Source organism: Lactuca sativa, chromosome 6 (assembly GCF_002870075.4).
Source record: "Lactuca sativa cultivar Salinas chromosome 6, Lsat_Salinas_v11, whole genome shotgun sequence".
Lineage (NCBI taxonomy): Eukaryota > Viridiplantae > Streptophyta > Magnoliopsida > Asterales > Asteraceae > Lactuca > Lactuca sativa.
The window spans coordinates 204,065,057-204,086,895 of NC_056628.2; the positions used below are offsets into that span (position 1 = coordinate 204,065,057).

General features: G+C 33.8%; 3 protein-coding genes across 6 annotated transcripts; 2 read left to right on the top strand and 1 right to left on the bottom strand.

Annotated features, from left to right (window-relative positions):
• Nucleotides 1-832: 832 nt before the first annotated feature.
• On the top strand, nucleotides 833-3,186 carry LOC111914178 (uncharacterized). 2 transcript variants are annotated; one of them, XM_023909935.3, is made up of 4 exons: nucleotides 833-990; nucleotides 1,544-2,102; nucleotides 2,252-2,393; nucleotides 2,485-3,186. In XM_023909935.3, exons 2-4 carry the CDS (start codon nucleotides 1,622-1,624, stop codon nucleotides 2,576-2,578), a joined length of 717 nt encoding a protein of 238 aa, XP_023765703.1. In that variant the 5' UTR covers nucleotides 833-990; nucleotides 1,544-1,621; the 3' UTR covers nucleotides 2,579-3,186. The 2 variants fall into 2 exon arrangements, with proteins under 2 accessions (XP_023765703.1, XP_023765704.1); XM_023909936.3 differs by lacking the exon at nucleotides 833-990 and adding an exon at nucleotides 994-1,130.
• Nucleotides 3,187-8,067: 4,881 nt separating this feature from the next.
• Nucleotides 8,068-10,826, top strand: LOC128126743 (acidic leucine-rich nuclear phosphoprotein 32-related protein). Of its 3 annotated transcripts, none has more exons than XR_008224915.1 (3): nucleotides 8,068-8,561; nucleotides 9,285-9,590; nucleotides 10,582-10,826. XR_008224915.1 is itself a non-coding variant. In XM_052764827.1 (2 exons), the coding sequence occupies exons 1-2, from the start codon at nucleotides 8,214-8,216 to the stop codon at nucleotides 9,537-9,539; spliced, it is 603 nt and encodes a 200-aa protein (XP_052620787.1). In that variant the 5' UTR covers nucleotides 8,068-8,213; the 3' UTR covers nucleotides 9,540-9,910. The 3 variants fall into 3 exon arrangements, 1 of the variants encoding a protein (XP_052620787.1); XR_008224916.1 differs by lacking the exon at nucleotides 10,582-10,826 and adding an exon at nucleotides 9,705-9,910; XM_052764827.1 differs by lacking the exon at nucleotides 10,582-10,826 and having other exon boundaries at nucleotides 9,285-9,910.
• Nucleotides 10,827-17,904: 7,078 nt separating this feature from the next.
• LOC111914179 (uncharacterized) lies at nucleotides 17,905-21,508 on the bottom strand. Its single transcript, XM_023909937.3, has 5 exons — nucleotides 21,353-21,508; nucleotides 20,233-20,342; nucleotides 19,082-19,277; nucleotides 18,787-18,806; nucleotides 17,905-18,178 (listed from the first exon to the last, which is right to left on the bottom strand). The coding sequence occupies exons 2-5, from the start codon at nucleotides 20,331-20,333 to the stop codon at nucleotides 18,148-18,150; spliced, it is 348 nt and encodes a 115-aa protein (XP_023765705.1). The 5' UTR covers nucleotides 20,334-20,342; nucleotides 21,353-21,508; the 3' UTR covers nucleotides 17,905-18,147.
• Nucleotides 21,509-21,839: the final 331 nt, after the last annotated feature.

Consider the following 21,839-nt stretch of genomic DNA (forward strand, 5'->3'; position numbering starts at 1 on the left):
ACTTTACCTATTTTGCATCTATATGAAACTTTAATACTTAAAACAATCCCTGATACTAATTGTATTTTTAGGGTGTGGAGAAAGAGCAAAACCATGAGATTTCTCAAAAACTTTCATCTAGATACAAACACATTGATAAACAAAACAGTACAAGCGACAAGTTATGATTGTTGATCAAGTATTTAATTCTTTTAAGATGATTCGATGATTGTAACTTTAAGGTGTGGTGTGGCTTTAAACGTCACATAGATACAAACAAAAGAGACAGAGAGATATCTTTAGAACAAGAAGCATAAGAAGCATAGAAGGAAATGAAGAGGCGACAAATGGTAAGTTGGAGAACCGAATGAATGATGAAGCATCAAAAGACCGAGCAAGGGATTGAGAGTCGGAGTACATCAAAGAGCAGGGGGGTTGCAGTCCATCTCTTTTCTTTTAGGGTCTAACGTGTATTAAAACTATTGGGATAGGACCAGTTATAGGCAAAAAAAAAAAAAAAAGAAACAAGGGGGCCACAACCCCTCCTGCCCCTAAGCATCCTCTGCCCGTGATCCAAACGAACACCCCTACTCATCATCGACTCATCGTCTAGAAATAATAAGAAAAAGGGTTCGTTGACATTTTTCCAAAATATTGTTTTTATAAGTTTAATGTACTCTAACTTTCGGCATATATTTTAACACATTAAGTTGGCATGTAGTTAGAATTTTAGAGAATAAAAAGTAAAATTTGAAACTTTTGATAAAATTTAAAGGGTGTGAATTGAAAATATAAATATATTAAGAATATTAACATTTTATTCATAACTGATGGTGGTATCAGAGTCCGTGGATTTAAGTTTTCTTTCTTGCATTTAAAATTACCCTATATATAATGTCTCCCCCTTTCAAAATTACGTACCATCGCTCTCTGATTGATTTTCTGTGTATAATTGAGGAGAGAGATCCTTTGATTTCACTCTAAATTTTGGATCTAGGGCCTTCAATTAAGGTACTCCCCCTCATATTATTATTATTATTATTATTATTATTATTATTATTATTATTATTGTTCAGAGATGAATTTGCTATCAAGATTTTCGTATAATCGTGTCTGAATTCATCTATACGTTGCTGTTTCTTAAGATTTAGGTTCAGTTCTACGCAATTTTGTCTTGATTTCTCTCTAAGCTTCTGTTTAATCATTCATTACTTTGTATACACTAATTGTTTGACATTTTTTGCTTTTGTTTTGTGCATTACAGCTAGCAATTTAAGTTCAATTTTATTGACTTCTAAGTTCATACCTGCTTAAAAACTTCTACACTTTTCGAATATTCTATACGTGTTTTGGTTTGATTTCTTTGTTTTGGCATTTTAAAGTTTTCAACTCACCGTGTTGAACAATGTCACCTCTACTTGGTTACTTTTGCTTCATCTACAAACAATTATGGCATTTGCTTTGTGATTAAATTTAGCTCACATCCTTAGGTTTTAGTTTATATAAATGAAGTACAATCGATGAGATGCAATAATCTAATCAGCTCGATCTATTTTGTTTTCAGGATTTCATCATCGAACAGAGATTTGAATTACAAATCAACATAAATTTTGTTTATGTTTACTTGGAAATTAAAGTTGTAATGGAACATCGTCCTCCTATTGACGAAGATTTTATCGTTGATCTCGAGAGTGGCACCATTGAAGAACGAATCCCTAATCCCCAATCTGATGAAAATCTAGCAAGAAACGATTTCATTTCCACCAGATTATGTGACCAATTGAATGTCGATCCATTAAATGTGAATGTGGTAATCGACTCAAAGATAGAAGGAGATTCGACAATGAAGAAAATGGGGAAAGAGAAACGTAAAAAGTCGTGTTCAAGTGCTAAAAAACCACCTAAACCACCACGTCCACCTAGAGGCTTTTCTTTAGATGCTGCTGATCAGAAGCTTATCAAAGAGCTTGCTGAACTTGCCATGATGAAAAGGGCAAGAATCGAGAGGATGAAAGCACTCAAGCACAAGAAAGCATTAAAAGCTTCATCTTCATCATCAATCAGTGGTAGCTTGTTTGCCATGATCTTTACAATCATCTTCTTCCTAATGATATTCCACCAAGGTAATAAATTACACCTTAATGGTTATCATTATCCCTCTTTCTATCTTCATACTTTCACCATTATTCAAAAATAAAAAATAAACACCAGGAATATCTTATTGTTTTTATATTTGTCCATTAAGAAAAAACCTTACATTATGTTTTTTCAGGAATGTCATGCCAAAATTCGAGTGTAACTTCTCAGGGTTCTCCTCAAACAGCTCAAACAAACGAAAATGGTTTAGTATTTACACAAGAACAACTCAATCCATCCGCTAGTGATTCCATTCTACCCGATTCTAAATCTTCAAGGTATGCAAACCATTTTATATTTTCTTTATGATATAAATACATGCTTGTTATTGGAAGGAAATTAATTTTTTTTTTTCTTTGTATTTTGCAGTTTTTTTCAAAAGATTCCCGGTTCAGGTTTTGTTAGCAGGAAAGTACTTTCGTCTAGTGTTATGCAAGACAAGAGAAAACAAAACAGTAGCTAAATAAAAAAAATAAAAAAAAAACAAAAAGGTAGACTCCATGTGGCAATGCCTGTGACAACAATGTTGTACCATGTGTATAGTAACGCGTTATTTGTTATGCGATATATGACATGAAAGAACAGAACAGCTGGACTGAGAATCAGTAAGCAAAATTATGATTTTTGTGGCACCCAAAAAGGTGTAACATGGACTCGTTGCGGTCTGTGTTTTGTGCAAAAAGACGTTAATGTCCTCCTCATCGTCAAAAAATTGCGAAAGTTTCAGTTTCCTCCGGTCCAGTACTACAATTTAGTCTGGTTCTGTTAAGTATTGTTTGTGTAACAAAATTTAGTTTAAAGGATAGTTTTTGTACTTATTCTAATTGTGCTAATAGAACAGGGTTTTTTTTTTTTTTTTTTTTTTTTTTTTTTTTTTTTTTTTTTTTTTTAATTATGTAGAGATGAGAAATCGGCAATTTAGCTGGAGTTGAGTTAGGTCTTTTTGTTTTGTAATTAACAAGTTAAATAATATGTATTGTAGTCAACAAAAATCGAGATCTGATATCTATGTAAATCAGTTGAGTTCAAATTTTTAATATCCCACTTATAAGATTCAGATTTGCTTCTTAATTATTTGCTTAGTGATGCATCAAAACATGTGTGAGTTTATGAGTGATTGTGAGAGAGAGAGATAGGTTTGTTTTTCTTAAAAAGACAATTATACCCTTCTTTTTCTATTCTTTTTGAAAGAGCAACACTGTGGCTCCAAGGGTGTTTTGGGGAATTATTATTAGACAAATAGTTATATGATGCTATTTGTTTTTTTTAAAAAGACAATTATACCCTTCTTTTCTTGTTCTTTTTGAAAGAGCAACAAACACCGGCTCGAAGGGTGTTTTGGGGAATTATTATTAGACAAATAGTTACATGATGCTATTTGTTTTTCTTAAAAAGATAATTATACCCTTCTTTATTTGTTCTTTTTGAAAGGGCAACAAACACCGGCTCAAAGGGTGTAAATAGTTATATGATGCTATATTCATAACTATGAAGAAGTCTATTTCATGTAAAATGACAACTACACCCTTTGTCTCTTTTCCCTTTTAGGAAAAATATTTTGTCTAACTTTACTTATTTTTTTATTATCATCATTATAAATAATTGATGTTGCCAATATTATTTTCAGCAAAAGGGATTTTTTTTGCATCCGGACAAATTGGTACAAGGAAGTATGTGATTCTTAAGACATGCATGTGCATATGGATGAGCATTCATAGATAATCGAGGATTTTGGTATGATATTTTGCATAAATTGGGTATGGACTTATTTTGGATAGACTTTGAAATAATTGAGAAGTGATGCAAAATTACATTTATACCCTTCATCCTCAACGGTCGACTAACAGACTCATTCATGTCGCCCATACGTATCTGATTAAAGATATTGCATTCATTAGGTACTAATTTCACAAGTATGGTTTCTTTTGGTAAAAATAATTAAGTCAGTTTGTTACCTAAGACATGGCATGATATAAGGATAAAAATAAATAAATAAATAAATAAAAGCTTGTTCTGGGTTGTATTGTATTGGACTTGAACTAAAACTAGTTTAATCGGACAAAAATGTTATTTTTTGTCCCATCCAAAAAAGATAGAACAAGGACACTGACTTGCTATCGACCTCTCGTTTATGTAAAAAGCATTCATGTGCTTCTTATCATCATCATCAAAAATAACTCGTGTAAGTATATAGAGTCATCTTCAGCTCAGTCTCATCGGTATAACACGAGCAAGAAGACTTAACATTATTATTTTCAAAATAATTAATATACAAAGATAGCAAATAAATATTTGATAAACTAAATATTGTGGTATAATTGACCCTCATGGACCTTCCGAGACCTAGGCATGGCATGGGATACCCCACCCCCCACACCCCCTCCGAAACAACCTGGGTGACCAGAGACCATATGGTGATGTTGGGTTATAATTCATTCATATTTGGAATTGGATCAAATACATGTGAATCAGATCCATAAACTAAGCAATAATACCATTTTCACTTGCTTTTCCATTTGACCTTCTCGACCTTTCTCTTTCATGTGCCTTCTAATAATATATATAGGGATAGCCTACAAGTCAAAGACTTCGTTGCAAATAATTCTTTTAATTATTATACTTATAGTTTCTTTATATGTAGATCATCATATTTCTTAAAAATACAAAAAGAGAAGAAACAACAAAACGTATCTTGTTGTGATGGATTCTTTTCTAACAATTTTCAATGTTATACGATAACTATATAGTGACTTGAATTGGTGTATTTTAGTATTTTCTATTAATCGTATGTTTAATAAGTTCGGTGATTAGTTTCTAATCAATTCCACAGTGATAATCTTGGTACTTCGAGAAAAAAGAAATCCATATTCTTGAGTGTTTTATAATCAAATTTTGTTGATTTTTGAGTACTCTATAAGAGCGAATGCCTTCCGAAATAATATCCTCGAGTCCTTTTTTTTTGTCTACTTGAATCAAAATTTGAGTGTTTTATAATCAAATTTAGTTGATTTTTGCCTACTCCATAAGAGCGAATGCATTCCGAAATAATATCCTTGATTGCTTTTTTTTTTTCTACTAGAAACAAAATTTGTGTACAAAGAGAATTGTAATACGATACTCAACTACAAGATATAGACAATGATCTTTATTTCAAGATTGTATCCATATTACATCATGTATCTTGTTGGCATTGATTGTGAATACATTGGTTTTGTTAATCACTTCTTCTCAATGTTTTAAAAACCGGTTTTTTAGTTGAACCGGTATAGTGACCGGTTTCCGGTTCAACCGGTTCGACCGGCGGGTTAACCGGTTTCTATAATTTTCATATTTTTTTTTCTATTTTTCTATACATAAATATATAAATCATGAGTTTGACGTTTACATGTTCAAACATTAAAAATCCTTATTCTAATAAAAGAATAGTTTTATTCTTCTTTTGACATGTGTCACCATATTAGGCTCATAATTAATGCATATTTCAAATTTCAAATTTCAAATTTTCCACTCTAATTATATTAAATTAATAACATTAGAATGAAAATTAAATAAAATTAACACAAATTATAAAGTGATATAATTATACATATTTATTTAAAGCAATGATTATAATTTTATATAACTAAAAAATCTCTTAATGAATAATTTATTTAAAATAAGTGATTAATAATTTTGAGTTTTTAATATTAAAGTTTAATTAAGTTTGTAACCGTAGTTCCCACGGGTTATAAACTCGTATACATATAAATAAGTTGTAGATCACTCTAAATACATTAAAAACTTTATAACATTTATCATATGTTTTTATTTAGAGAAAACTATATAGATTTGAAAAAATTCACTAAAGTTTATTATGAAAATTGTTCTTTTCCATGTGTTTTTATTTGGTTTAAGCGGTTCAACTGCTATATATTTTGACCGGTTCAACCGGGTTTTTCTAAAAACCGACCGGTTCAATCCGGTTTAGAAATCCACATAAAACCGATGATAGTTGAACCGCTCCCTTCTCCGATTCACGGTCCAACCAGTTTTTAAAACATTGCTTCTTCTATTGTGTAGATTCCCTTCTTCATCTTCAGAGGTTCAATCATATACAATATTCCGAACCAGGATTCTAGTTGGGTCATTCGGAATGACCCTTTGTGGTTGGGCTATCCCGGACCGAGCAGGAACTATTCTCCAAGGAGGGTACTTGTATGATTGGTCATGTACCCTATTGTGAGTCTAACTAATTATTGAGTACACACATTGATCCCATTATAAAAAGTTTGCATCACTTGATGAGCGTGTGCGGACAATTTTTGAGCATCTCTTTGTATCGAACACAAGTTTTGTAAAGTGTTTTGTCATCTGGTAGTTGCATGTTCTGGATCTTCATCTTCGCTATTTTTAATTAATAGTGGACTAAATTGTTGAATAAATTTAGATTTTAAATCATCCCGTATGGTAATTGATGTGGACGGAAAGATTTAACCCTTTGATTTGTAGTGTCTTTAAGTGTGATCAGAAACACTTGTATCATTACCACAGAGTATTTTGTCACTAGAAGTAGTTGGTAGTTTCGATCACTTCGTCCACATGCTTGTGCACGTTTTCATGGTCTTTACCGGAAAAATATGTTTCTTTTAATAATTGGAGGAATTGACCCTTGAGCCCAAAATTTGTAGTCAACGATAGTGCTGGGCGAACTAGTCCTCGTCCAATCCCATCTCTCGTACGGCTTGTGTATTAGTATTATAACAATGGATTTGCAGTATCCGTCTTCGCTTTCTTCTTGGCTGCTATCTTCATTTTGTTGTCTTTGTTGTTTTGTGAAATTCTTGCTCGAGCTTGTTGAATAGAGATATTACTTTAGAAGTGAATCATCGGGACATAAACTATCTGCAAAACAAACATAAACCATAATAAAAATAAATAAATAAATAAAGCATGCAGCTTGTTTTCGCCCAAAAAAACATGTCGCGTAACAGAGTCGAACACAATGCGTTTGCCTACAAAACAAAAAATTAACTTTTCACCAGAAAACCCACAAAAAATCGAATAACGAATGATTAAATAATTTAAAGAAATTAAGTTGTTTCTCGCCAACGCTAAAAACTTGATGTGTGGATTCATCAACAACTTTTAAAGTTATTAATTGGTTTATCACAACCAGGCTGTTACATTAGGTAGTGTACATAATCATGTAATAATAATATAGCTAATATATATTAGGTATCGAACACTCATGTATGATTTGTGTTTAGAAAATCAAAACTATTAATTAAATTACCAAACAAAGAATATAAGGGAGATTGTTTAAATCCAGTTAAACATGGTTGAAACTAAAAAAATGATAACTAAAGTTGGATTAAATAATAATAATAATAAAAAGAAGAAATTAAAACTGAAAAATTAACTTTGATATTATTCTGATTTTAGTCAATAGCCGAATCGTTTAAAAAAAATTTACTTTATGGAAAATAATATTTTTCTTATAAATTGATGTTTAAGTTTTAAATACATATGTTTCCTATAAAATTTTAATAGAATAATTGATTTTTTTTTTCGAAAAAATAAAATGAAATAACGAATTTTCAAATAAATAATTAAAGTTATAATAGTTTTTGAAAATGTTCCGATAAATAAATATGAAAATTTGTTCTAGGACTTTGTAAAATTCAAAGTTTATACTTTGTGTAAAAAGGAATGTTAATTTTTACAAGGCAAATATGGGCTCTTACTATAAACGGCCCAAAAGTGATGTTACTGAATATTGCTTTATCACTTATCAGGTTAAGGATGTAAATTGACAACACTACCCCTTTGTTGGTACCTCAAGGCAAGAGATGATTCCGATGAAAACCCTAGGCTATATCACGCGCGAAACACGTGAGCCCGTAATACAGAGGCGCCGCAAGGTTAACGGTTCATATTAGCCGTTGGATGAAGTTCCACGTCATTAATCCGCGTCAAGCAAACATTCAACGGTCCAGATTACGCGTTGCGTGTAGCTACTCTGAAGAACGAAGAACCCCCTCTAGTCTCCCTCTCTCTCTCTCATCACCGTCTATCTCCCCCAATTCTGACAAAAATTTTGCTGTGAATTTTCGGCAAAGATGAAGATGTTGATCGAAGAAGAGTTGGAGTTCGAAGGTGAGAACAAGGTTGAAGAAATCGTTGTGGATGATACCGAAGAAATTGATAGTGAAGTTGAAGTTGAAGAAGACGACGGCGAGGACGACGACGAAGATGATGATGACGCCGACGAAGAGGAGGAGGAAGAAGACGACGACGATGATGTGCAGGAGGTTTTCCAAAGCTCTGGCAGTGGTCCACCGGCTCAGCCGGTAGAAGCCGACGATGACGACGAGGACGAGGACGAAGAGGATGAAGACGATGATGGAGACGACGACGGAGAAGATAGCGACGACGACGATGACGATGAGGAAGGTGAACAAGAGGAGGTAATATTTATCTTCACTTTGACTATTTTGTTTGAATTAGTTAGCTTATTACTTTGAGTAAATCATATCTTAGTTGATAATTCTGTGAAAATTTTAGCTCAGATCTGATGATTATTTGCCTGTATCTGCAATCTAGCGTATAGACAAATTACCTTTTTTAATTTTTATAATTCGAGTTTAATTATTATTTCTGTCAGTTGTTACTACGAGTCAAAAACCTCACTTTATCTCTATGTTTCTTGTGGTTTTTATCAATTTATCTTCCAAAAATTACACAGATCCATGTTTTTTTTTTGCCAGTGATAGATCTGTTCTTATTGATATTATTTTACTGACGCTCTTTAAATATTATCTAAATTTGCTTTCATGCTTCATTTCAAGCAATCTTGTTTTAAATTTGCTTTGTTTTCTGTAATAAAATTTCAGATCTGATTATTTTCTGTCAAAACCGTTTGTGATTTTGACTGTTTCAGTTTTTTTACTCTGACTGTATACGTCATGATTGATCTGTAATGATTCCGTTCATGTAGCAAACAATATAATTCCCAATATGTGTTTCTGTTTTGGCGTTCTGTTTCTTACAGGTTTTTGGCATGAAACTTATCAAATTGTACATGTCCACTTTTATGTTATCGATAATTAGATATTTGTGTAAATTTTACATTTTTACCAATTTAAGAGTAGTTTATTCAACTAACTCAAATTATTCAATCTGGTTTACAGGAGGATATGGGGACCGAATACTTGGTTCGACCCGTGGCTAACCCGGAAGATGAAGAAGATGCAAGTGATTTTGAACCCGAAGAAAATGGAGCGGAAGAAGATGAATTTGAAGAAGAAGAAGAAGATGATGATGAACAAGTTGGAAAAACGGAAGCCCCACCGAAGCGAAAAAGGTCAACCAAAGATGATGATGAATCTGATGATGATGATGATGGTGATGACGATGATGATGATGATAGACCATCCAAGAGATAGTTTGGTTTCTTGGGATCTATGATGATGATGATGATGATCATGGATACATAGGTCCATCTCTTTCTCTCTCTATCTCTCTAGGGTTTATGTTAAAAACTTTATATTATGGTTGGTGGATCATCTTGTTTACTACCATATATTTTCATGTAACTTTTCATGGTGCAGTTATATCTATCAGGGTTTGCATAGTGTCACAATGGGGTTATTTTTAGGAACAAAAAAACAAAAGAAAAGTTTGCTACTTTTTTTTATGTTTAATTTTATGTAACTTTTAGATGATTTAGGACACTCTTATGTTTTCCTTGATGTGTATCGTTGGATAATGTTTAGTGTTTTTCTCACATTTTAGCAATGACTTTCTTTGTTCATCATATTTGTATTATTATTCTCGATCTAATTTTGTTGCGATTTTTATATTTTAACATCTACACATGTTTGGATAAAGTGTTTTAAGAATATTTAGAAAAATGGAAGATTTTTGGATTTAATAGGAAGTATTTGGGTGGATAGATCTCATCGAATAAAGTATTGAGGGTTTGTTTTTGACTTTTAACGTTTGGTACAATTACATACGTTTTTGAATTTTGATGAAGAAATGAGTAAAAATGAAGTTTTGAAAAAATTAGGGACTAAATTCGAATTCGTGCTTAGTATATGGACCTTTTTCGTAAATTTTATTTTATAAAGAAGCAAACCAATTGCAAAATTAGAAGTACCTTTGTAATACAAAAATCTCATATACAAAATGAAATTGGTTAAAAAAAAAGCCTAAAAAACGCTTCTATGGAGGAATATGAGATTTTACAGTTTTGCCCTTTGGATACCGAAAGCCAATTTGTGTTGTATGGTAATTCGACATCCCACGTTGTCCATGAATCGATAGCCCTTCACTAACGCAACGCGTCATTGACTTAATCACGCGTTCTTTCCATTTTGCTTTATTTATTTAAGTTTTAAACGAATTATTTTTGTTTTGTATTTTTCTATTTGATGGCTTTTTATTATTATTTCTACTGACATATTTTTTTGTTGTTGTCGGCAGGGAAGAAGGCTTGTGTTATTTAAAGAAATGAACATGTTTATTTCTTCGTCAACGATTTAATGAAAACATTAGGGTTTTTAACAACAATTAGTGGACGTCGACAAAATAGTTGTATTATAGATGACGTATTTGTTTCCCAAAGTTGCACATTTTATTTTTAGGATGACATGTAAAGAATTACATTAGTTTTGTTTGTAAAAGCTAGAGAACAAAATTTGGGAATGTAACAATTTTCATTTTGTTTATACCGAACGTGGGTCTCCAAAACCTGACGTCGTAGGTTCAAAACCAAGTCTAATTAGAATTCAAGAACTTCAGTCATTTAAACAGCAACCTTAATAGTCTGCTGCTTTCCTTCATTTTCAAAAAAAAAAAAGGTGATGCATCTGTTCCACCTTATCTAGATTTTCTTGGCATAACACTGCATTTGATTCTTTGGGAAGAATAACATCATCTATACATAGGTCTGCATTAGAAAACATTTTCAATCTATTTGCTGTAGACCCAACAATTTGACAGACATTTTTCTATCATGTCAGCTCACTGCTTCATATATCATTTTTTTGTATATTATATTATTAAAGTTTTTAAACTTTTTAAAAAACATTATTATTACCGCTGATAAGAGATTTGTTGAGTTGGAAATATTTGGTCTTTCAAAAAATGCAAATATGACATGTATATATTAAAATAATAAATATAAAACATATACTTTAACTTCATATTCATCGTCACCAATCGCTACTGTCACCGCCACTGCCACCTCCACCTCCACCACCATCTCCACCCTTCTGACATCTCTTCTGCCACCAATCGTCACTGCCACCGCAACCACCACCTCCGCCATCAAATTTATTAACACAAAGAATTGACTCTCTTTCTCCGTCTTTTTTAATCTCCTCCTCAATATGCAACACAAGCTATGTGTTGTGCTCTTCAACAATCATGTTTGTGTTGTTGAAAGTCCAAAGGACTAATAAAAGTTGTATCAAATAACCTATCAATTATATATTGCTTTTACTCTGTATAATCAATCAAATAAAGGTTAATTTTACTAGAAGTTCAAAAAGAATTAACCCACTATCGTCATCATTAACAAAAAATGACAAGAATTTTGTTCAACAACTACCTCATGTTAGCAGTCAAACATGATATGTCGAAGGACCAAGATAAAATAAAAATATATACAAATATACCTCATGTTTGCTAGCTTTTCTCTAAGTCAGTTGGATCATATCAGAATGTAAACTCATTTAATGCATCGATAATGATCCACATATCGTTGTTGAGTTGGTGAATATGGTGTAGGTTCTTAATGAATGATTGGAGAGGAGGAAGAAGATGCTACACAATTTTAAAAAATGATGAAACTTTATGGTTTATAATGGTTTTTTCATGAACGTTCTTAGGGTTTAAATTTATTTATTTTTGGAATCTTGAAGCTTTACAGTGTAAATCTTTGTAACTCTTGGTTCCGGTATAAGTTTATTTCTCCAATTGTTTATAATTTCCTTTGGGACTCGACGAGTTGGAAGCTTCAACTCGGCGTGTCGAGAGGGTTTTGGCCGCGAAAATTAATGAACCATCTCGGCGAGTCGAGGTGTTCCAACTCGACGAGTTGGCGACTGTGAAGGAAACCCTAATTTTGAGGATGTTGCACCCTATTTAAAGGCCTTAAGTCCCTTGGTTGGCCTCCTTACCAACCTCCTCTGTCCGGAAACCCTAAATAGAGTGTATCTGTGACATCCCCAATTTCACGGTCAGAAAAGACCGATTTGTTTATGCTTTGTTTTATAAATCAGAGTAATCGTTTAAAGAAAACGGTTGCGGAATTTGTTCCCAAAACAAGATATGATAATAACTTATCAAAACATTTCTCAACGAGAATGTATTTTCATTTAATAATAAAACCTCGGGATGTCATGTTCCGATACAGACATATAAGCATAAACAGAACTTACATTTAATTACACTAATGATTTATATCCCCTTTAAATCTCTCTGTGAAATATGTCTTCGTATCGATACCTGTGATACAAAGAAAACTGGGTCAGGCTTAGGAGCCTGGTGAGCATATAGGGTTTTCATCCCACAATGTTATATCATATATTTATAAATATAGAACATTCAAACTTGTACATTTTCACCATATAAAGGCAACTCTTATCCCACCCCATCGATCCTAACAACGACACGATCTAAACTCTCGTATCTAAAATTTTCCTCTTTACCTGATCCCTACTCACGGATCTAAAACTAACCTTTTCACCCGATCCATACTCACGGATCTAAAACTAACCTTATCCCCTGATCCATACTCACGGATCTAAAACTACCTGATCCATACTCACGGATCTAAAACTAACCTCCTGATCTGATCCATACTCCTTGATCAATAATTGTGTCCAATCCATACTCCCGGAATAGGGACAATTAACTATACCTTAATCCTGATCTGATCCATACTCCCAGATCTATAACTGTGCCCAATCCATACTCCCGGACTAGGGACAATTAACTTAGTCTTAATCCATATCTGATCCATACTCCCGGATCTATAATTGTGCCCAATCCATACTCCCAGACTAGAGACAATTAACTTAGTCTTAATCCATATCTGATCCATACTCCCGGATCTATAACTTTGCCCAATCCATACTCCCGGGCTAGGGACAATTAACTTAGTCTTAATCTATACTCCCGGACTAATAGCAAGTTTATCTCTTTACCTGATCCATACTCCCAGATCTAAAACTAACCTCTTGGTCTAATCCATACTAACGGATCTAAAACTAGCCTCTTGATCTGATCCCTACTCACGGATCTAAAACTAACCTCTTGATCTGATCCATATTCACAGATCTCATCTACCCATGTCCTACCCAACATATTTGTAGATATAAAATGCATATACAGTTTAACTCATTAAAACCTATATAGTTCATCCATTCCACCAACATCTCAAATAAACAACAATATATAAACACATAGCACGTATTTCATAGCAAATACTTAATATTTATGTGTTAGAAGAAAGTGACCACACACTCACCCAAAACATACACTTAATACATTCAAACAATACTTGTATTAAAATTGTGTTTATGAAAGGGACTATACACTCACTTGATCAAAAGATGATCGGACAACACTACAGCTTGTAGAAGTAGATATTCTTCGTTGAAACCGAGATTACTTCACACACCGGCTTTCTCGTGGGCAGAGCTTCGGCTCGGAAACTCTTTACTTCTCGGGATCTTCGGACTTCAAGACTTGCTTCGGGTCTCGGGGTTGATACCGGGGCTTTGGGGATATTTCTTTGCACGTAAATCGATGCAATACAGGTGAGAGATGAGAGAATGAGCAACCAAACTCGGCTGGCCCTTCAAATCTATTTATAGGGCAAAATCTGCCCTTGCCACGTCGTGGCACCTTTTTCCACGTCGTGGGCTTGGTCGTCACTGCATGCATCATCGCAAGTTGCATCTGGGGGACTCCCGGAGGTGTCAGAAGACTGGCCACGTCGTGGCACTGCTTGCCACGTCGTGGTATCTGACAGTTTTGGGGTTTCGCGCCCCGAACTTCAGAAATTCATAACATTCGCATACAAACTCCGTTTTCGACATTCTTTATATCGATGCGAAGGTGAGATTATGCTCTACAACTCTCGTTTAGACTACATTGGCTAATTTTGGCTTTATTTTTAATATATTATAATTATATTACTTATATATTATTTTTAGTAGGCCGGGACAGGAAAACTCTGTTATAAACTCATAACTTCTTCGTCTGTCTTTCCGTCGTTGCACTACTAGCGATGAGATCTTCAATTCTCATTTAGATTGTTTTGGATAAATATCTCTCTAACGTAAATTCACTATTTACGTCGTGCTGTGTTGTGCCGGTTTTGTCGCGAAACTTCGACAGGTCATAACTTCTTCGTTATAACTCGGATTCCGACGTTTTTTATATATTCGGAAATCTCGTAACATAAACTACATCTTAGTTAAGATTACTCCTTCTAAATAATCTTTCCCCAAAAAAGTCATTTTTGACACTCACTGTCCTTAAATTGACTAGCCCAGATCTACGGGCGTTACAATATCATCTTTTGTGAGTGTATGAGATTGTAGAGGGCCTTGAGTGTTGATATTTTGTGCTCTTTTGAAGAAGCTTGGAAGTTGGAGGTGTAAAGCTTGGAGGGAAGACTTAATCTCCCCACTTGTTGCAGTCTCTTGGAGGTATCAAGTTTATACCTTGCTTTTTATCATCTAGATCTCTTTGTTTTGGGTTTTATCTTGATTTTGGGCTCATGGTTGGGTTGTCCAAGAAGTTAAGTGTTCTAGGGGATGTTATGTTAGATCTGACCATTTTATGGCCTCATTTGGCTTAAAGTTGCAAGCTTTTCTAAGTTCTAGGTCCAATTCATGCAATAAGTCCTTTATTAGCCCATCTTGAACCCTATGGATGCCAGATCTGCATTTTGGGTCTATGCCTTTGGAGTTTAAGGGTTTAATGGGTCAAGCCTCACTTTACTGAGTCTAAGGTTCGGGTTTGACTCATTGTGGTGGTTCCTAAGGGTAAAGTTGGAAACTTTACCCTTCTAGACATCATTTTGGAGGAGATCTAAGATTTGGAGTTCCTAGATTCGATGGAAACAGCTTAATGCATTAAGTTGTTGGATTTCTGGCTAACTCGGCTAGTTGATAAGATTTTTCCCGATCTGTGAGGTTAATGGAGAAACACGACGAGTTAAAGGACAACTCGGACCGTTGACTTTGACTTTGACTTTAATCTTTGACCAAGTTTTACTTATAAGGGGTTTTGAGGCATTTTGAGTTGCATTTAACGAATTGTTTATGTTTAGGGGTTGAGTAGAGCTGATATTCGGAGCCGGGACCTAGTCAGCTATCATTCAATATTCATGTGAGTCTTCTCACTACACTCATGGGTCGAAGACAGCAATGTCGGTCCATTAATGGTTATGAGATGATTTGTATTGGAGTATGTAATTGTTTGCTATTTTATCTATATGTGGACCATGGGAGGAGCCCATGACATTTGACAAGACCATGGGAGGAGCCTATGGCTCGGGGATATAAGACCATGGGGGTAGCCCATAGCATTCCAATGAAAACCATGGAGGGAGTCAATGACAAACTTATATGTATGTGTGCATGATATTATGTGATTTTATGTTTGTGTGTTTTGGGAACCTCACTAAGCGTGTGCTTACAGTTTTGGTGGATGTTTCAGGTACTTCTGGTTCTAAGGGCAAGAGTCCGGCTTGATGGCATAACATGCATTCTCCAATATTTTCACATCTAGTTTTTGATACTCTGGTCTTTTGAAACACTATGGCTATGTAATGGAATTATTTTGGAAACAATTGTTGTTGATTTTTATATGTATAAAAGTTGAAATTTTCTGTAAAATTTGGGTTGTTACAGTCTTAGTCGGTATAAATGATGTCTAGACAAATGAAGTGTTTTGTTTATGTTTTTGTTTTAAATATTATTGTTTATGAACACAAAGTTGAGTGTTTACCTCAGATTCGGAAAACGCTAATTTTCGTCTTAAATCCCTTTTTGAACTCATGTAAAAATACAAGGTGAGGAGGCGTCTGTGTCTATAGTTGAGATTTTTTTTACCAAAGATTTGAAGAACTCTTCTTCAAATCATAGTTGATACGGTGGCTAAATGAGGGAGAATGAGAGAGATTTGTTTGCATTGCAGGTGCTAAAGAAATTGAACAAATTACACGGATGGTCCTTTAGCTTTATAGTTTTTCCCTGATATGATCCTTACGAAACTTTTTTCCCTGAGATGCTCCTTCCGGAGCAAACCTTGCACGTAAAAGGCCCTTATGACTAACTGTGTTAATGGATTCTGTTAATTAATTGTAAATGACGAAAATACCCTTTGTTTTTTTGTACACGAATGGTCCCCCTCTCTCTCTCTCTCTCTCTCTCTCTCTCTCTCTCTCTCTCTCTCTCTCTCTCTCTCTCTCTCTCTCTCTCTCTCTCTCTCTTCTTCATCCTTAGCTCAGGCATCGATTGTAGATCCACTAGAGATCTGGCAACACAAATGTTGGGGAAATGCTCCTCGTTTAGTCTGATCGGAGACATAGAAAAAGAAACACAAATGGAAAGCGACAATTGGGAAGCTCCGGTGGTCAAGCAAATCGCAAGGAGGAGCAGCAGACCTCCGACGACCCTTTGTGGTTCTTTTCTTGTCGTCGGCGACCACCAATCGAGGAGAAAAGGAAGCAACTGGATCGAAGGGTCAAGGAGCCGTTGAGAAAATGGAAGGAATGGTCGCTGGTGGTTTTGTCGATCAGAGTAGGCAGAGGGAAAGGTGGCAACTGGTGGTTTTTGCATCGACGGCGATGCTAGCAACGGGCTGCTCCGGCAGCTCCCTCATCGATTATTCTTTCTTTGTCAGACAATAGAACGCAAGGAGAAGGGGAGGTGGGGATCGAGCAAAATAGAAACATATGGTGTTTGGGATGATGCTACTCGACTGGAGAAGGAGGTGGAGGGGGCCAGATCTGAGGCAACCGCCTCCTTCTTCTAGTTCATTTTTTCGGTGACCAAGGCTTCTGGCAGGGCTTCAGAGATCAAGGGGGATAACAACAGTTGTAGGGAGTGTTTGTGGAGTTGGATTGCGACAGAAAGAGGAAGGAAAGGGTAGTTCCAGTGGTTGGCAGCCTTTTCCTTGGCCGGTGGTGAATAAAAACGGGAAAGGGAGACAGGTGAGGGTAGAGAAAGAAGGAGTGATATAACGAGAGAGAGAGAGAGAGAGAGAGAGAGAGAGAGAGAAGACCTATTTTTTATTTCAACTTAACAACATATTAAAAGAAATATAAAAAAATAAAAACAAAGGGCATTTTCGTCTTTTCACATATACTTAACAGGATCTTTTAACAAAGTTAGTCATAAGGACTTTTTGTGTGCAAAGTTTACTCCGTAGGGACCATCTCAGGGAAAAAAGTTTCGTAGGGACCATATCAGGGAAAAACTATAAAGCTAAAGGACCATGCGTGTAATTTGTTCAAAGAAATTGGGAACGAGATCGACAATGGAGAAGGTAAATTGTCAATGTGAGATAAAAGATCGGTGTCCATGTGGCAAGCCACGTAAGCATTTAGAAGCATTCAGCTAATGTGAGAAGCCATGTAAGCCAGTTGGCCTACCCAAGATAAAGGTAGCCAAGTTTTTGAAACCACAAGGACCAAGTGCTACACCTATTTTGGGAAACCACATGGATGCATCCCGTATTTTTTGTTATAATAATAAAAACACTAAATGTTTGCTAGACCAGTCACCCAACATGTCCATTTTGTCACAGGAAAACAAAATGCATAAGTATACAAAACTGCTAAAAACCTTATCATATCCCTCTTCAAAATCACATCTTGGTCTTTAAAACATATATAAACTTTCATTAAAATATCCAAAAATTGAAATACATCGTAAACCTTCAATCCCCTTCTTTTTGTTACTTCATTTGTCAAGCAACATCACCAGTAACCAAACTTGCTTTGTGTGTTCCAGTTTGAATTATTTAAAAGATATGCACGATATCATAAGCAAATCTTTTATCATGTCAAGGTAATCATAGATGGTTTTAAAAAAAAACATATACAAGAATGCTAAAAAGAAACAGGTCAAACACTTCCAAAGTTATCCAAAATATATTCAAAATGTTTTACAACCTCCTGACTTGATTTGATAAAAAAAAAAAAAAGATTCAGATCATTATCTACAAAATTCTCTTAATTGGTCAAAAAACGAGTTGTTCCTTTTTTTCACATTATATGTATTTTTATAATTATATAAACGACATTTAAAAGTATTTAGGAAAATGAGTCTTGGACACATTTAAAGGAAAAAAAAAAAGATAAAATCAAAATTGTAAAAAGTTAGGACTTAAAATGGAAAACAAATTCAATTCTATGACTCTGTGTATTATGTAAAAGAGAAACACTCATAGATAGCTTATTAGATTATTAAGTCCTGTCCCCCATTTGGTCAAAATTTTAAACTATTCTTGCACGATTGAGAACTTTTTATAAAAACAATTATGTTTATCAAAAAAAAAAAACATATATTCTCTTCATACTTATCATATACTTCAAAAAATAGATTTTTATGGGGAGTATGTAATACAATAATAATAAAGAAAGCATGAATAAAAGGATACGTCCAGAACAGCACGAAAGACTGCAAAAAGAGATTGTTTTCCGGTTAATATACAATCTAACAGATTGTACTGATGACATGACAGAAGAGATTGTACTGATGACAGTGTGACAAAAATTGCAAACTTTTGTCTCACTGAAAAAAAGATGGGACAGGGATTTCCTATCACCATCGAAATCTTGTATGTGAAAAAGACATAAATGCCCTCGACACCCTGATCATCAAATATAGCCCTCGAAAGCTTGTCCAGTATAACAAGAAATGCAAAAGGCAAAGAAGGATATGAGAAAAATTACCAAAAGGCCGCCTAGAAAGCCGTCGAGTAGGATCCGATTCCAGGTGTCAAAATATGAGTGGATAGAGAAACCAGCCTTGGCTGTTAGACAAAGGGAGGTTATAGCCATGACAAGTAAATAGATGACAAATCCCATGAGGCCTGTGAACCCCAAAATTCCAGCAATCACTCCACCAATGATTGACATGAATGTCCGACTGCATCATTTCATAAATATCATAAACTCATTCACCAAAACAATATAAAAAAAATATTTCTCAATATAATAAATAATCATAACACACAAAAGTAAGCAATCTTGTGATGTAAAAATCAAATATCTAGAGTAAAATGTACAAAATAGCATTGTAGGTGTAATTTGTTTGTGTATTACGAAATCCTACTTTTGTTTCTTTCTATTATAGTATTGTACTTCTTGCAATTTTTTTCTTATTAAGGCATTGTAATTTGATGAAAAATACCCAAATATAGGCATTGTATGTTCAATTTGTTTCTTATAAGAACATTAGACTCTGAAAGATTTAGCAACGAAAATTGCTTTGTATATGAGATTATGGATGAAAGTGTTATGATTATGTAGATATTTCATGGTACAATGATGTAATAGGAAGAAATAACAATAGGATGCTATAATAAACAAATCAATGAAAATATGTTGCTATTTATGTGCAAGATCCATTAATCCAAGAAACAACAAATTCCTTCATTTGAAGTATCCAGAATTCAATTCCATCATCTTCTTTGCAGCCAAACAAGCCATGGAATGGAATCTTGAAATCCAATTCCGCCAGATACAAACATTATAAAATCTTGAAATATAATTAATTAATTATAATTATAATACAAAATAATTTTAGTTATTTTTAGAAAAAGAAATAATTTAATTGAAGTTTACAATTTTCTTAAAAAGATTAGCATTATTAAATATTACTATATAAGTAAACATAATTTATAATTATAATATAAGTTTATATAACATTACACCTCATGAAGAAAAGAAAATAAAAAAAAACCCACAAATAATTAAGTAATAACTCAGCTCAGGGTAGATTATTGATTTGTGGACATTTAAACACTAGGTAAGATAAAAAGCATCACAAAATTAAGTAAAATCTAAATTGCAAAAAATCAAATCAAAGTAAGAAAACTGACCTGTAGTATATGACTTTCATGTTGCTTTGCATATTTTCCACATTAAAAGTTGGTATCTCATTTTCATTTGATTTCTTTCCAGAATCATCATGGCCAGCCATAGCCTCCACCTTTTGTAATTTTTATGACAAAAGAATAAAAATATATATAAATCAGACATACATTACAGCCAAAACTCACTTTTCTTTAAACCAACAACCACTTAGTAATTAGTATTGATGTGGAATATATATAAATAGTGAAATTGATTTGAAGTGATTTAAATCCCAAAATAAATAAACATTTACTTAACTAGATCTTTTTTTTCCTAAACAACTATAAGTTAAGAACAAGCACAATATGTGATTAGTGTTTATGACAATGAGCGAATAAGTAATTTAAGTTTCAAATTTTGCCAAATAATAAAATTGTTTGATATGTGGATACAAAGATTCAAAGATACTAACAAGGTAAGGACACTCATACTTCAGTTAACATCTATGAGTGTGTGAATACAACCCCCCTCGTTTTTACCAAACAATCACTTCATCTTGATCTATGTTTAGTTTTACCTCATGCTCAATATTTTACTTACACTATTAAAGAGAAAGAATTTGTTTTATTGCCTCGTCATTCTTTCTCTTTAAGACAAAAATTAAGTTATACTCCAGATTTTCACCATAATTTCTAAATTGTGAATTGTTAATTTGTTATTGAATTGGGTATTGGGTCGCTAACACTTTTATCCTATTGAAGAACAACAAGAGTGTGATGCACTTTGAGTATATCTCATATTCGTATAAATGGAATAATAATAATAATATAACTCAATTGATCGGGTAAATTTGAAGAACAATGGGGAAATGGAACAGATATGAATTCAGTGTTCCAGATCTTATTTCAACTCTTGCAAATCAGCATACACCAAGAAACCTTAAACTACAAATCGAGAAAGTTAAAAGAGTAACCATTATGATGTTCCATATCCTATTTTAAGTCCTACAAATCAGTATAAACAAAGGAACCCTAAACCTAAAACTGAAGAAATCAAACGAGAAGGACAAGAGAATGACTCAACACAGTGTGCCGAATACTATTTCAGCTGTTTAATCACACAGGGAAGAGCAGCGAAATATGATACCTTGAGCAAGGATGTACACTTGATTGCAGGGTAGGGATTTGAGCGAAGAAGACGATGATCGAACGTAAATGCTGTAAATTCAGCACCGGAAACGAATGTATCGGACTGTTTTGGGCGAATATGACCCGTTTGAAGTTGGACTACCCAAGCCGAAAATGGTAAAAATAAACATCCCAATTTCACCCAGTTTATTTTTTGGGCTTGGGCCAAGATTATACTTTACGAGTATTTATTATTATCATATATATTCATATTTAGATTTAAAGTAGGACAATGACTAATGAGTTAGTCATATTTATCGAATCAATTGTAAATGAAAATGTGTTTGATTTCCACCGAATTTGGAGGAATGTAAGGTAAAATTTAAGTTTGATTGAAAATTAGAATTTTTTGGATTCTATTAAATTTGTATCATTATTTTGCAACGATTTTAGATTCATTTGTTATGACCAAGTAAGGTTTGATCACAACTATGTTCCATTTCCCT

Bases quoted from the DNA above. Each gene is read 5' to 3' on its own strand.
- LOC128126743 (XM_052764827.1), top strand. From the start codon at position 8,214: ATGAAGATGTTGATCGAAGAAGAGTTGGAGTTCGAAGGTGAGAACAAG. The intron at 8,562-9,284 runs GTAATATTTATC...TCTGGTTTACAG, and splicing joins AGGAAGGTGAACAAGAGGAG to GAGGATATGGGGACCGAATA.
- LOC111914179 (XM_023909937.3), bottom strand. From the start codon at position 20,333: ATGGCTGGCCATGATGATTCTGGAAAGAAATCAAATGAAAATGAGATA. The intron at 18,807-19,081 runs GTAATTTTTCTC...CTCTTTTTGCAG, and splicing joins GCTTTCTAGGCGGCCTTTTG to TCTTTCGTGCTGTTCTGGAC. The intron at 18,179-18,786 runs GTATCCTTTTAT...ACATGATAAAAG, and splicing joins TCTTTCGTGCTGTTCTGGAC to ATTTGCTTATGATATCGTGC.
- LOC111914178 (XM_023909935.3), top strand. From the start codon at position 1,622: ATGGAACATCGTCCTCCTATTGACGAAGATTTTATCGTTGATCTCGAG. The intron at 2,103-2,251 runs GTAATAAATTAC...ATGTTTTTTCAG, and splicing joins CCTAATGATATTCCACCAAG to GAATGTCATGCCAAAATTCG. The intron at 2,394-2,484 runs GTATGCAAACCA...TGTATTTTGCAG, and splicing joins CCCGATTCTAAATCTTCAAG to TTTTTTTCAAAAGATTCCCG.